Source organism: Ursus maritimus, unplaced genomic scaffold, assembly GCF_017311325.1.
Source record: "Ursus maritimus isolate PB19 unplaced genomic scaffold, ASM1731132v1 scaffold_3, whole genome shotgun sequence".
Taxonomy (NCBI): Eukaryota; Metazoa; Chordata; class Mammalia; order Carnivora; family Ursidae; genus Ursus; species Ursus maritimus.
This window is the reverse complement of record NW_024425563.1, coordinates 22,236,018-22,252,272: the sequence shown is the minus strand read 5'-3', so window position 1 is coordinate 22,252,272 and position 16,255 is coordinate 22,236,018. Positions and strand designations below refer to the sequence as shown.

The 16,255-nt window shown below is 45.8% G+C and overlaps 1 protein-coding gene across 3 annotated transcripts in view; it reads right to left on the bottom strand.

Moving 5' to 3' along the window:
* Positions 1–2,345: 2,345 nt before the first annotated feature.
* Positions 2,346–16,255, bottom strand: part of UBE2H (ubiquitin conjugating enzyme E2 H) — a 101,440-nt gene continuing 87,530 nt past the window's right edge. For all 3 annotated transcript variants that reach the window (XM_040644001.1, XM_008705872.2, XM_008705871.2), the window contains 2 exons: positions 11,651–11,779; positions 2,346–6,672 (listed from right to left, as the gene is read on the bottom strand). In XM_040644001.1, coding sequence (XP_040499935.1) covers positions 6,548–6,672; positions 11,651–11,779 — 254 coding nt within the window. In that variant the 3' untranslated portion in view covers positions 2,346–6,547. The remainder of the gene's footprint in view (positions 6,673–11,650; positions 11,780–16,255) is intronic.

The window sequence follows — 16,255 nt, the reverse complement described above, 5'->3', positions numbered from 1 at the left end:
CAGAGGAAGGCTTTATGGAAGACTCCCACATGTGTTTGGAATGATTTGTTACCAGTACATATTTTTTTCTGAAATATTTAATAGAGGTGCATCTTTAAAAGCTTTGTTGCACACATTTTAAGTGCGTATTAGTGGACTGGAGCAGACCCCTGATTCCCTGTTTATACAACTGAAGAGAACAGAGTCTAGGCCGAAGCTTCTTCAGGGGAGCTGCTTGTTCTGCTCTTAGCTGGTAGGGGTCACGGGAAGTGAAGCTGAGAGAGACTTGAAGATCACACCCCTCGGCTCTGCAGCAGCACCTCTCCTGGTTAATCATCAATGACGGGGCAGCCAGGAGGGAGCCCAAGTCTGTCCCCGCCACCCCTGACTGCTTGACACCAGGTCCTAGGAGCCAAGTCGGAGGCCCAAAGGGTTCTGAGGAACCCAGTTCCACAGAAGTGTCCAGGCTTGAAAAAAAACATTACAGACATCCACACGTTCACTCACACCCTACACACAGGGCAAGAAGGGAACTATCCCTGTATTTTGAACCTAGTGTTAAATCCCTTGTCAGGGTGACTCTTCAGTTCCAAGCAGCTCTGGGTGCACAAACCCTACAGCATGAGGCACGGGAGCGGGGTTGACCCAAGGTGGACCGTCCTGGGTTCACTGGGGGATCTGGGTCTCTGAGAAGCCTCTGGGCTCCTCGTAAACAAGGCTGCTCAGTCTACCAGGCAGCTCCAGGGCCTCTGCAGAGCCAGGGTTTGTGGGAGCTGTAAGTCCCCTCCTGCCCTGGTTCCAGGCGGGGAGCAGGGAACACCAGGGTCTAGTGTCACAGGTGCTCATCCCCTGGGATGGACAGCAGGCTTCAGGGATGGCAAGAGATTGAAGGTGATGAAAGTTCTGGGGTCAAGTCTTTTCCAGGACAATATGCCTCAGAAATCCTGGGTCCCCCTTCCCAGGAAAGGGGTACCTCCTGTCTTAGGCAGGCTGTGGAAAGCCCCTGACACCTCGGAAGCAGCTGGACCGAGGCGGAGGCAATCTCACCACTGGGTGAAATTACTGGGGAGGAAGGGGGGACCCAAGCCCCAACGAGTGCCCCGAGATTCCTCATGGGAGTTTTAAAAGCAGCTCCCTCGCGTGAGATCGGGAGGAGAGACTCCTATGACCCATGCGTCTCTGAGTTCTTTCACCTGGAAAATGGATGCTTTAAGTCCCGAAGCTGTTTGGGTCCCCAAACTCTAATGTCTGATCTTGAAACTTTGGTTTCATAGGTTGCTGGGATATCTGCTCACGATACTATATCCCGTGATAGGGTAGGTATTGTTCCGAGTCACAGGGTGTCAGAGTCAGAACCTACCAGTTAAGGGACCTCATTTAAAAAATGAACCCGAGGCCACACAGCTAACGAAGAGATGGGAGGGGAACTGAGCGCGCTGGCTGAGGCCCTAGCCCAGGCTGAGCACTCAGGGAGCTCCACCTGCAAAGAATCTGCGAATGTTTGCTTCTGAGCACGGGAGGCAGCCAGGGAAGCCGAGGGCTCACCTGCCCCAGGAGAGCTTCCGGTGCTCACTCGTGGCAGAGCGCAACTCCTAGGGGGCCTCTCCCCCCTCCTTCATAGATACAAAGCTGGGCCCACCGGAGAACACATTAGGATGCAGTGAGGAATAAAAGAAGTTTGAGAAAGGGAAGAAGAAAACAGTGGAAGAGAGTTTGGGGGAATGAAAGCATGTGACCGAGTCTGCCCTTTGTCTTAAGGGCCTTCTAACAAAATCGAACCCAAGTAGGATTTTCCAGAAGATGAGGCAACATCGCCATCTGGTGGCCATTGGGGCACATGCTTTAGAAAGGAATCGAAATGCTGAGCCAATCAACCCAGTGGTACCCTTCTGATGCAAAACCTGCCGTTCCCCCTTGGGGTTTGAGGTTGGCGCAGCAGGGCACCTGCTTTGGGGCAAACTGCACCGCCTGTGGACTCCGGGCCACGTGGGTATCCTTCGCTCAGTATTAGCCGACAGGGTCTAGAAGATTTGGGCTGACCTGCACCATGGAAGCCATACCTGCTGACCCATATGAAGGCCTTGAAGGTTGTAAAGAAGCCTCACAGCCAGCCTTATCTATAAAGCCGTCACCTCCCATTCCAGGTACAGAGACAGGACTCCAGAGGTGGGGCCTCTTAGTTACTACTGACTAAAGGGGACACTCCCTCTGTAAGAGCTTCTCGGTCAAAAACAGAAATAAGCTAACACCTGCTGCTGAGAGGAGTTGGGTGAACAAGGAGGGTGTCTGGTTATTTTTTGTTTTTTAAGAAAGGGCTAAGTGATTATCGAGGCTATCATCTTATTGATCAAGGTCCAGCCATTTGCCAAGGTATATACACATTTTATTTAAAAAAGTTTACAGTTTTCATTATACACAACTATTAAGAGGTTATAGTCAGAGGAGGCATTTGTCCTGTTGACAGAAGTGCCCGCTAGACCAGCACAATGCAAGGAAAAAGGCGGGAGGGAGGAGCTAGGGCAAGGAAAAAAGAAGCGATAAAAAGCTTAGGTTTCAATTAAGGGCTGGTAAGTCCCTTTTCTCTCTTCAAGTATCACACAATATGTACCAAATACAATCAGTAAATAATGGCCATTTCTTCCCAAGCCCACAGCCAAGACGAGTATTTGCTGAAGTGAGAGTCCTGGCCCTTCCTCTGGTGGGTGGAGACCCTGCCCGCCCGACCACGATGGTTAGCTCCCCCTCCCCCAGGGCCCTCCGCCCCAATCCTTGATGCAACTGCCAAGGTGATCAGTGGCCAGAGAAAATACGAACATGGATTCAGAAGTCCAAAGAAAACGCAGGTCTTTGCGCCCATCAGAAATGATTTTAGTCAAGAAGGCCGTGAACCCAGTTAGGAAGTTGGTAGAAGTAAATGGAACTCTTGCTAACTCTTGTTAATGGCTTTCACTTTCTGATTGTGTCCCTAGAACGCAGGAGGGCCATGCGCCATGTAAAATCAAACACCCGTTCCCAGACACTTGGTGTCTAGAAACTTCACCCGTGACGGCTAGCAGAGGATCTGTCTTTCATGATTCTCAGCCATAACAGGAGGCCTAAAGAAAAGCAAGTGTCAGGCCAAGGCCAACCACGGCTTCAGGGAGCATTCTGAGGAGAAAAAAAAGTCCTTCGAAGGGAGACACTCCTCAGGAGCTTCGATCAGCCATTGGCAATGGGAACAGCTTCTGAATGGAAGAACGTCAGGGGCGGGAGAGACATGGCAACTTCTGAGAACTACCTTACTAGTATAAAATGCTGGTTCGAACCGCACAGTAACCTCAAGGAGGGCGAGAAGATCGAGGACGAAAGAGCAAAATGCCAGCGTCTAGCTTGGCAACCATGAAATGCAACCCGCCAGGCCCCGGTGCTGGGGCTGCCGGAGAGCAGCGGGCTCTGTGCTGCGGCTGCGGCCACCTCACTTGTCGGTTTTGGGGAGAGCTTGAGCTCGGTCATTTGAACAGGGGCAAAGGATGGCCTGCGCTGGTCAACCATTAGGTAAGACTTCAAAAAGATGGGTACACTAAGAAAGGGAGGGAAACTGCCAGAAGCCACTCTGACCTACTACCACCACCTTTTAAAACAATAATGTTCAGCCCTTCTGAGGGGCTCTGGATGCTTTTCTGAGTGTTACGACGGGAAACCTGAAAAAGCGTTTGGTGCCGTCACACCCCCTCTTCTAGCCTTCCTGTATCATCTATCACGGGGGGCCAGAGACCTCTGATTCACAGCCGGGCTTTCTTCCAGTTCCCTCTGTACCTAGAAGCATGGTCTCCTTCTCCTACCTACCTCTCCCGGGTACAGGGAGGGACAAAAAGTTAGGATAAAAAGGATTCTGTTCAACTCATCAAAAACCAATTTCTCAGAGGAGAGGAAAAGCCCCCCACAGAGCCAAAAGCATGCATGGGACCGAGGTTAGTGCCGAGAAAGGATAGATTTGCACAGACTGAGAGGGTACAGTGTGTTTTGGGTAGCAATTCCAGGAGCTTCCTGTGCTAATAGGGAAGCCCCATTACACCTTCATCAGACAGACTTGGATGGACGGACACACACGCACGCACGCCGCAGCCAGACTCAGATGTGCTTCTTAACCCCTGCAACCTCCCCCGACACGTCTTCATCTGGAAATTCCGCACCACGAGACTCCCAGTGCCAGAGCGTTCAATCTGCGGCGAGCTATGTCTTTTTTGAGAAAAAGGTATTTAGTCGGGGAGCAGAGCTGGGGCTCACATACATTCCCCTAAAGCTGGCTCTCCTAGTTTTGTTCTGTCTTGTTTTTGACAAGATTAAAAGCAATTATTATTTGGACATTATTTTTTTTGAAAGGTAATTAGAACACTATTGTTTATACAATATTGAAAAAATACAATTTTTTATTGTTTGAACTCAAATCACCACCCAGCACTTTAAAGCCTACCCTAAGTCGCACCTACAATTTAAACGGTTATAGCACAAGCAAACTGCTAATTCGGCAGGTAAGCAGGTTAGACAGTGCCAGCAGAGACCCTCCCTCCCCCAAAGTACTGAGAAGACAACGCGCTAGAAAAGTTAAAGCACACCATTCCATGTTAAATAGTTAACACTACCCCTCCAACAAGCCACAAATGCTAGATAGATAACTCAGTACGGTTAACTAACCACAGCCCTACATAACTGCACTTTAAATTTTTTTTTTTAAAGAAAACCTTTTGCTTCATGCCCGTAATTAACATAAAATAAGTAAATTCTTTGTCTTTTATTTAGGAAAATAATCATGCTAAAAGCAAGTTGTACTTTATATAGATTTTCAAAGAAAAGATTGATTGTGCTTTTGGAATAAAAAAAGATAGGATATCTTCCAACCTCATGGACTCCAATCTTGTGGAATAGATAGCACGTCTCAACTAAAAAACACACGTCAGAAAGAAAAATGCAATTATCCCGGTGGGACATTCAAAAATTGTCTTTAGAAGGTTTTAGAATTGGCTAATTCTGCTATTGTCCTATTGGTTGTGGCAAAAAAGGGATACAGACTTGCTGTCTCAAGTTCTCCGGATTCAGCAGGCAGCACTCCTATTTGGAAGCAAGCCTGCTGGCAACCTGGACACACAGCGAGCTGAGCACACATCTGATTAGCAGGCATTTCAAACTGTCTGATTTCCTCTTAACACATACAGGAGGGAATATGTTCTTCCTTCAAAACCTGTTCTCCTGCAGCCTGTTTCCGAACTCTTTCCTCCTATTCAGTCACACTCTGAAAAAAGTGGTTTGTTTTTCCCGTGTAGAGTCACTTTGGGTACAAGGACCTTTATTTGTTCCAATTATTACTCATTTTAAATTTAGAATATGTGTTGGGTCTAAAATACCCATTTCCCACCCCCACAAGCAGATGATGACCAAGGCTGCTGCCAAGAGCAGCAGAAGGGAAAACAAAACCAAAAACATGAATGAGAGCACCCGGGAGTCACAGCCACCAGAAAGGGTCTTCTTGCCGAGTCTAATGGTCCACGGAGCGGCTATCCCAGGAGAAGGCCGTCTCTTGGGTAGGCGAAGATTAAATCTGCAACCTGTCTAAGCACAATTCACACACACACACCATTTAAAAAAAAAAAAAAAAGAAAGGAAGGAAGGGGGAAAAAAAAAAGCTCCAACCCAAACAAAAACACCCGCAACCACCCTTAAATGTAAAGCTCCTAGTCCGGGGCAGCGGTCTCAAAGCGGCCGACAGGATGAGGATGTGACACTGCACATGCTAGATGACATGAAACACCTTCCCAGTCACTTTCCTCCTCCTGTCCCGTCCCCCCAAAAAGGTATGGATCACAAGCTCTACCCCAAGAAAAAGAATCAGGTTCAGAACACACTGCCAAAAGGTTCTCCAAAGCAAAACACTTGTGGCTGCAGGGCCTGGTAGTGAGACGGCCAAGATCTACATGTGAAAATGTACTTAAAATCCAGAGTCGAAAATTGTTTCACGTTTCAATACTCCAATTAGCTCCCTGTCTTATCCTCTAACTCCGCAGAAACGGGGCCACCTGGGACTCAGGAAGGAGCGGTCAGGCGCTGACGGGCCGGCTCTACGCGCCCACAGCAGGCCTGGGCCTCCCCCGTCCCTCCCGCCCAACCTGAAAAAGCACTATTCTACCTTCACGTCCAAGAGCTGCTTGGTTTGGTTTGTTTCTTTGGAACCACCAATAAAAGAAGCAACTTTTTCCTGTTATTTTTACTCACGTCTAACTATCAGAGCGGCTATTTCTTTTGACAGTTCAGCAGCGCGCAGGCTGACTTGGCCACATGGACTTATGAACGCATGCACTCGGACCGCATATTGCTACCAAAATGGAATGTGCGAATATGCTATGCACCTCAGGTTGAGAAATGACCAAGAAATCAAGATCTAAAGGGTGATATATAATATATATATATCAATGCTATTATCCATAAAAACCTTGTTTAGTAATAAAAAAAATTGCTTTGTTTAAATATGAATATTATAGTCTGCTTCTCATGGTTAGGAAATAATAGTCTTTCTGAAAAGCAGGTGCTTTTTCTACTACAACTCCATATCCTGGGCCTCGTCTTCCGAAAAGTCAGACATAGAACTCTCCGACGAGCTGTCACCGGTGCCCTCTTCCTGCTCTTTCAGTGCCTCCTCCGTTGCGTATTTCTGGATGTACTCTGCATGGGGGGGGGGGGGGGGGAGATGAAGAAAACACAGGGCCGGTGAGCAGGCAGGCATGTGCTTCAGGGACCCCAAAGCTGGCCAAGTCCCAGGGAAGTTCGAGCCTTCCTTACCTGCCTGGGTATGGTCACTAAAGCTAGGGGGAAATCCCACGGGAGACGTCTTTGGACTAAGAGAGGCGAAGCAGCACATCTGATTTGCAGGGAACAGACCACACACTGCACCTGCAGCCCCGAACTCCCTGCAGCCGTCGCCTCCCAGGTGGATGAACACCTCCCAGACACACGTGTACGAGGCAGCCGACCGCCCTGCACCTTGGCTGCGAGGCACGGGAAAGCCGGCAGACGTCCAGGACGGCGTGTGGTGTGAACCGGCCTCCAGTTCAGCTGCCAGGCTGCCCTCACTCTTGCCTCGTTGGCTTATCCATATGGCTGCGCTCCTCCAAACTTGCAGGACTGGGGATGTGTGAACCCCCTACTTTCTTATCATCACTATGATAATAAAACTAGTCACCTCCCAGGTAGAGCAAGACTAGTTATGATTCCATAGTAATTTATAAGGAAATCCCCCATCATTTTTAGACTTGCAGTTATATAATTACAGTCAGCCCAAATCTATTATTTTAGGAATAGATTTTAGTCCAAACAGATCCTGCCTGTCAGGTTTTTGAAGCAGCTGGTGAAAACAGTCTCTCAGTCTACTCGGGAATGAGCTGCTATGTGGAGACACAGGGAGCGTGAGCGACTTTATCATCTATTATTTACCTGAAGATTTATGCAGCTACAGCCTAGGCTGAATCTGTTGGCTGAAAGAAAACTGTAAGAACTGCTGAACAAACAAACTTGTTCTAAAAACTCTAAGTGCGTACTGTGTTTCAGTAAACAGCCCACACACAATATGAAGAGGCAAGACAGAACCCTATTCAGCGTGCCAGCAGGACAGAAACATGTCCTCACGGCCTTAGGCTTCGTTTTTCCTCCTTCGGACTCATAGGGACTGAGTATGAGAGTAAGAGAAGGAAAACGGCCAAATGAGCCTGCTGACTTTGAATCATGTAACACAGGGGCCTAGCGAAGAGTATTTTTGATATATTTAAAGAGTTGTTTATTTATTTATTTAAAAAGATTTTATTTATTTTACTTGAGAGAGAGGAGTACGAATGGGGGAGGGGCAGAGGGAGAAGAAGCAGACTCCCCGCTGAGCAGGGAGCCCGCTGAGGGACCCAATCTCAGGACCCTGGGATCACGACCTGAACCACCCAGGCACCCCTAAAGGGTTGTTTAAAAAAAAAGGGAGGGGGGGAAGAGAATGAATATGTGACAGAGACTACATGTGGCCAAATCCAGCCCTTCACAGAAGTTTGCAGACTTCTGACTTAGAACCCTACAAATTCGTAATGAAGTTTTATGCGGAGATGAGATTCCAAAAGCTCCTGATTAGGTAAGAACTCACCTAAATTTACCTTGTAGAGAGACAGAAATGTTTATTAGTCTCAGAAATGTTATTTTTACCCTCTAATGGGTCAGTTACTTTGCTGGATTTGTAGAAAGAAGTGGCTGCACTTTGACATTTCTCTCCGACACTGTAAGGTGATACTATTAGTCCTCTTTAGTATATTTGAGGAAATAAATACGTTTTTAGTGCTTAGCTTACAGGACAAGGCCTTTCAGAAGACAGAAAAATGAAGAGCAAGGTCGCTGATGAGCAGGAGACACAGATGCAGATAAAAGCAGTTGGCTGACGAGTGACATTGGAGGGAAGCATGGAGGAAGGGCCTCTGGCCTCTTAGAGCCAGGAAGGCAGGCACATCTGCGCTGACCCTTGAAGGAACTCTCAGCTGCAGCATAGGACACACCATTCCAGGCGAAAGGCTCAGCCTCGCCAAAAACACAGGGGAGGGGGTGCCTGGGTGGCTCAGTCGGTTAAGCGTCTGCCTTCGACTCAGGTCACGATCCCAGGGTCCTGGGATGGAGTCCCACATCCAGGTCCTTGCTCAGCGCGGAGACTGCTTCTCCCTCTCCCTCTGCCTGCTGCTCCCCCTCCCTCTGCCTGCTGCTCCCCCTGCTTGTGCTCTTTCCCTCAAATAAATAAAAAATCTAATTAAAAAAACAAAACCAACAATACAGGGGAGAAGGACGTGGCCAAGATGTCAAAACCAAGGCCGAGAACAACATTTGTATCTGAAGCAAAGAAGGCAAAATGTATAGGTCCTGCTGTAGTTGGATGGTGACTATATGGTTAAGTTATTCTCTGGGTTTTTTCGTAGGGCTGAAGCTTTCCCTAAGGAAGGGAATATAGCTGGGTATCCGAAACTCGTCCAAGGTGATGGTCACATACTGCGACGCTCAGGAGTGAAGGCACAGATTGAGATCACGCACAGTGAGAGCGAGCCGTCAACAGCAGGCTAAGATCCCGCTCCTTAAGCAGGAAAGCGACGGAAAGTGACCTATCTTTAGACAGCTCCACTGGTGCAGCCTGTAGGCAGCTCACATTTACATGACAAAGAACACCAACTAAATAGGAATGCTGACTAAAATGCACGGTAGGAAAGGTTATACGCACTGACCTGTGAGGCTAGGCATAGAAATGTCTGGTAACAGCCGGGCAGAGAGGGCCCACCTACACACGTTTTTGGAAATCACCTACCTGGAGGGAACTATCTACAATGGTGGGGGGTGAATCAGCTCCCAAGTCGCGGGGGGAGGGAGGGCTGAATGAAGGACACTCTGAAGAGAATGACCAGGACTGGGGATGGAATGAGAAAGGTTTTCAGGAAGGGAAGGGGCAAAATACAAAAGCTGCAAAGCAGTGAGGCAAATGGGTCTGGAGCAGGGTGCACATGATTAGGAAGAAACGGGGTCGCACATTATCAGTAGAGGGGGGGAAACAAACTAGCAGGGGTTGAGGGCAAGAAGTGGGAAGTTTGAAAATGACAGGAGATAGAGAGCAGGACTCCTAAAGAAGCCCACAGGAGCAGACAAAGTTTTCTGAAATGGGGTTGCCTCTGACAGGCTGGGCGCTGGGAGGCAGGGGAGAACTGGGAGAACAAGCCTCCAGGCTAGGGGCTGGGGCGGGGGGTGGGGGTGGGGGAGGTAGTGCGTATAAGCCATCAGGATAGTTCTTACAGCCCTGATTTCCACATTACTCAGGAAGACAAAATGATAGCCAACACTGACATTTCAGAAAGCTCAAATTCCCTAAGCTAGAGCTTGCCATTCTAAAATAAAAATGTAGATTGGATTCCTTTGTAACTGGTATTATAGCAGATATGTACTAAAACAGGAATACTGCTAAATTGCTGAGGCATAATGAATGTAAGAACTATAGAAATACGCTCCGCACCAAGATATCTGTGGGTTGCAGACACTGTTAAGTGATTCCTGTGTCACAATTTTAATACCGTCTCATAACAGAGTTTTATCTGGTTGAAACGGACTGCTTTTTTCCCCCTTGAAATGCATGTTTGTTTGGCTATACAGATATTCTGCTACATAAATTAGATATTAATTTGCAAAAACACTGAGACCTAAGTAAATTAATTGGAGTAGATTTATTTCTATTTTATCTCAACAAAAGTACCAACAAGTACCCTACAGAGATCAGAGAAGAATGAGAAAACCAAAGGAAAGCCTCAGGTGCGCTTGTCTCATACCTTCCCCGTTAAGAGTGAAGACCTGTATATTCCAGGCTCTTGTAAATTATTTTTACTGCCATCTCTTGCAAACGGACCTCAGAAGGGTCGTACGACTGGCAGAAGTTGACACTCTGAACTGCTATACAGATGGACAAGTCATGCTAACAATTAGGTAAATACCAATGCCTGCCATTTGCTAAGGAGAGCAGGTCTACTTTCATGGACTTTGAATTCCTTTCCCTTCTGGTGGAACTTTAGACTTTTCACTATGAAGGTTCTCAAGCACACAGAGAGGTAAAATGAACACCAGTAAACCGATAAGTTACAGAAGTTCTTTCGAAACCACAAGTTCATTTAATGAACTTTATGTCCCACTAGCAGGTAAACTGTTTCAGAATGAAAAAGGAGGGTTCTCAATTGTAAAGGATGAGCAAACCAGCCCTACCACCACGAGCACATTTCTACCTAGCACAGCACATTTCAAGTTTTACTAGAAAACGGCCCTGGGGCCAGTTATCTGCAGCAGACAAGAAATGTGCCCAGATGTAAACTTCCCAAAGTAAATGAAAATCAGTATGGGACCAAGAAAAGAAGCCAGTTGGATATTCTTAATCCAACAGGTAAAGTGTAAGAAAAGTATAAAAAAAGTATATGGATAAATTTGGCATTTCCCAACTTCCAAAGTTAACTGCTTCCCTGACGGGCCAGGACGATACTGTATATAAACTAACAGGAGATTATGCCTTTCACTTAATGCTTCATTCTCGAGTCCCAATTTTCTGATTTTACAAGACAAGAGGAAGCAAATGTAGGCTAAGGTTCTTTTGGACAGGGGTTCCCGGGGATTTCCGGCACAGTCACATCCACCACCACCCAGCAGGTGCCCCCCACTTTCCATCTCTCCTGTGCTCTTTCTCACTCCTTCTCGTCTTCCTTGCTGGGACCTTCAGTCTTCCCAAGGTGTGGATGAGTCCTTGGAACTACAGGGGCTGGTGAGTTCTGCTCCAGCCCACAGACCACGGTCTCTTTTAAGGCCTGAGAAAAATTATTATTAACTCAGAAGGGCTTTTAATGATCAAAGCCCAATACACGTAAGTTCTTCTGTCTCCAGGTTAAACTGTTGTTGTTTTTTTTTAAAGATTTTATTTATTTGACAGAGAGAGAGGCAGCCAGCGAGAGAGGGAACACAAGCAGGGGGAGTTGGAGAGGAAGAAGCAGGCTCCCAGCGGAGGAGCCTGATGTGGGACTCGATCCCAGGACTCTGGGATCACGCCCTGGGCCCAAGGCAGACGCTTAATGACTCAACCACCCAGGTGCCCCTAAACTATTTGCCTTCTTACCTTTAATCTTCTGCTTGTATTCTTCCGGTCGGTGGAGGTACATGGCCGCAGCGTCACCATTGAGAGGATCTATGGGGTTGGGATAGGCCAACAACTGGGGCAGGAAGGACTCAAATATATTGGTAAGATCTGAAAAAACAAACAGAAATATGTCATGCATGGAAAAAAACAAGTTCACCTAAAATTCACTTGAATTCAGTAGTCAAAACTGCTTATCTTCCAAAATAATCAACCACACGGAAGTTTTCCATCAAAGCGTGCTCCATTACATGCGATCTCTATTGCATATTCTTTTCAGCACAACTTTAAAATTTAAAATTTAATTTTCTTCGAAGAACCAGATAAGGGTATACCTGATATGTGCTTTCAAAGGCAAGTGTCCCAATTCTAATTCACTCCATGTTCTAAACCAAGAATTCAGAAATAGTACATACATTGTTTAATTAAAATGCATGCCGCAAAACTCTGTAGCACTCTACATTCTTATAAAATGAGATTTCTCTTAATATCACCCTTTTCTACAGCTTTGAAAATCCCCACTCTGAAAAGTATTCAAGCACCAGATGTCAAAAGAACACAATTTTATAGGCCTTGATATTTTACTCAATTCTCATCACCTTTATTGAAGGTAAATATAATCAGTTTTCTAATTCTTCTGGCTAATGAAGGTAGGAACCTACACAGGCCACTTAAAATAACAGGTAATCATAAGACAGAGAAGTACAAATTTACTGAATTTTATTAACAATCATTCTGATAAACATTTATTAACTCCCTTCTTGCCAGACGCAGCACAAGGTGCCGGGTATACAGAGATAACATTTACACACACAGCAAAGTCAACACGAACTTTGCAGTCACGTAGTGTTTTATAAAGGAAACAGGCCTCGCAGACCTGTAAAATAAATGACACGCTCCCATCAGTTCAGAGATGCGGTAACTTCCATGCTATTTGCTTCTCCGCAGTCAACTGTGGAATCAGTGCCTCCAGCTCTCTACCCTACTTCGGTTACTCTATCAAGTTTTATAGAAAGATTTCTGGTTCTGGAGGGAATGCTGAAGCATATCAGCATAAAAACTACTCTTTCATTTATTCTGCTCTTTTAATGTATTTTTTCCCTCTGGAGTGAGCACTCTTATGCAGTATTAGAAAGGAATGTTTGGTCAAGCCACATCACTTCAAATCAGTGCTTCTCAGCCAGGGTGATTTTGCTCCCCAGCAGACATCTTGTGGTGTCTGGAGAAACTTGTGGTTGTCACACCTGGATGGGGGAGGGGGACAGGTGGTGCTACTAGCCCTTGTGGACTGAGGCAGGGGTGCTGCTGAACACCCTACAGTACCAGACCGCCCTTCACCGCAAGTCATTCTCCGGGCCAAAATTCCACAGTGCTGAGGTTGAGAAATCCTGGTCTAGATAAAAGGGGTTGACAAACTTTTTCATAAAGGGCCAGAATAAATACTTTAGACCTTGTGGGCTACGTTTGGACACTTAGCTGTGCCACTGTGGCACAGAAGCACTCACAGATAATAGGTAAACAAACGGGTTTGGCTGCGTTCCCATAAAACTTCATGTACAAAAGCAGGCAGCCAACGTTTGTTATCCTCCGCTTTAGAAAACACCACGAGTAACAATCAGCTCTTCCTTGTCAGTGTAAGGCTTCCTTAATGGTTGGGGTGAGCAGCTGGAGAACGAGCTGCACATTTAACAGAACTTTCTGCATGACGACAATGTTGTGTATCTGCACTGTCCAATATGGTAGCTGCTGGCCACACGTGGCTGTAGACGCACTATGGCTGGTGTGACTGAGGAACTGAAATTTTTAAAAATTTAATTCTGATTTATTTAATTCTAATTAATTAATTTAAATAAGGACACATGGCTAGTAGATCCCGTATTGGAGAGCTCAGGTCTAGACGGTAATGTCACGGACAGTCACAGGACAGCTGGCATAGTCCTATTCCCACGCACCAGGTACTGAAGCAGAACAAGTTTACCTTGAGCCCCAAGTAACGGAGACTTGGTATAATAACATGGACCGGAGCTATTTCCACCTTCATAAGGCTAACTTCCCAAAGAACCATGTTATAGTAAGATTCCCATGTACCAGGAAATAAATGCAGAGATTCCTAATCAAAAAAGCAAAACAAAAATAATCTTCCAAGATAACCCCAATCACCTGTAGTAAGTTTTCACTGCCGTTTTACTTACAATTTTTTTAAAAAAGGAAGCAACATATGCAACAAACCAGTAATCATTCATGGTACAAAACCACCGAAAACCACTCAAAGTCTGAAGAATAGAGGAAAACACTTATGCTCTAATGCTGGGGGATAAAGCCCATAAAATGGCATGTTCTCTAGAATTATAACTATGTACAGTACATGTGCATAATAAGAACATCTAAAAAGCTATCTCAAGGCAATATGCTTGTGACTTCTACTTTTCACACATCAAGTGACACTTGGCTTTTTTTTACCTTTAAAAATAGCATTTTCCTATGAATATGTCCTTTCTACTTTTGCATACGTTTGAAATATTTAAATAAAACATAAGTCTAAAAAAATCAAGGTAAATAAATTCAGAAGAAGAAAAACACGGGTGTGGAAGTTTTACAAACTCAACATGATCCGTGAGCAAAGAAGAGTTAACGAGAGTTACATTAATACTAATAATAGTAACAGGCATGGTAGCAGCCACAGTGTGCACTTACAAAGCCCTCACTACAAGCTGGTCCCCTGTAAGCACTTTGCATGCACACTCAGTTTCACTACAGCCAATGAGCTAGGTACCATTACTAGCTCTATTCTGCATATGGGGGAAACTGAGGCACAGAGAGGTTAGGGGACTTGCCCACGGAGCTGGGTTTCAATCTTGGGGTTATCCACCATGCTGCCTCTGTCAACAGATGAAATGAGCACTGTCTAAACTTTCATGAAGGCACAAGCTACCCACATCTTGGCATTAAAATTGCATATCCTCAGAGATGGCCACCCCCCCCCCCCGCTCCCCCGCCAAGTCTTCCTTTCTCACAAGTTCAAGGCCAGTAGAATGATCTGTAAGCAGAGAATGTTAAGGGATTTCTGTGGCTGAACTGTCTGACACTTCACAGAGGCCTTGTGCTTGCTTTCAAGTCGCCAAACCACAGAAAAGTAGCCCATGGCTGTTCACAGATACCCACACATGGTAACCTGGGTGTTCTCCTGTCGCATCAGCATTCCAGGTGCTACTCAAAAACATTAGCAGCTGAATATTCCTATCGAACAGCAACAAAAACCTTTAAAACACACACACGACAAAGTGTAAGTTTTATTTTCTTTAAGTAGTGTTCAGAAGTGCTTTAGGACTTGAGAAATATGGCAGATGACATGTTTTGTAACTAGGTGTTTCCTGTGTTCCAAGAAGGGATTTTTATATCCTTTCCCCACTACTTTTAAGTTTTTCAAGCTACCAGTAAGTGGCTCTGCCTAGGTACTTGTTCCCAACAAGTGAAAGAACCCTCGATTATTTGTTCTACCTTCCTACGTCCGTCTTCCTGCATTAACACACTTCCAATCCATTTTATGGATGTGCTGAGTCACACCTGTAAAACAGAAGAGCAGAAAAGGAAAAGTACACAGCCCAGTTCTGGGTGAAGAGGGCAGCATCTGAAGACCAGGATGTCATGGCTATGGCCATTTTATTTTATATTTTTAGATTTTATCTATTTATTTGAAAGAGAGAGAGACAGCATGAGTGGGGCTAGGGGCAGACACAGAGGCAGACTCCACGCTGAACAGGGAGCCCAATGTGGGGCTCGATCCCAGGACCGTGAGATCACGACCTGAGCCGAAGTCAAACGTTTGACTAAGCCAGCCAGGTGCCCTGCTATAGCCACTTAACGCAGCCCTGAAAGTGGCTAACAGAATGCCACTGAGAGGGTCCTCTCCAAGGAAACATCTCTCAAAAGTTGCAGATAAAAATCTTCTTTCAAGATAAATGTTGAGAGAAGAAACCTAAACTGGGGCGCCTGGGTGTCTCATTCAGTTAAACATCTGCCTTTGGCTCAGGTCATGATCTCAGGGTCGTGGGACTGAGCCCCATGCTGGGATCCCTGTTCAACAGGGAGTCTGCTTCTCCCTCTTCCTCTGCCCCTTCCTCTGCTCATGCTCACACACTCTCTCTCTCAAATAAATAAATAAAAATCTTAAAAAAAAAGGAGGAGAAGGAGGAGGAGGAGGAAGAGGAAGAAAAAGAAAGAAGAAAGAAAGAAGAAGAAACCTAAACTGTAAACCAAAAGTGAAATAAAGATACTCCCCTTTGGAAAAATCCATTATAAAATGAGTATTTTTTTCCCCTAGAATTGTTAACAATAGTAATAAAACATCAACATCTCTTCAGTTCAAAAGTCTTTTTAGCACTCCTCCACTTTTTGAAAGGGAGAGACCCAGACATGCAGAACAACCCAATCCTGCGATCACCGTCAGCTCATTCCATTACTGGCTGCCTTAATTTTTAAAGGAAGTCCAAAGATCCCTGAGAAGTATGGTTTATGATGAGCTCTTACTTTTGCTTTGGACTAAATCAGCACTTACAAAAATGTAGTCCATTAAGACTGATTCTTCAG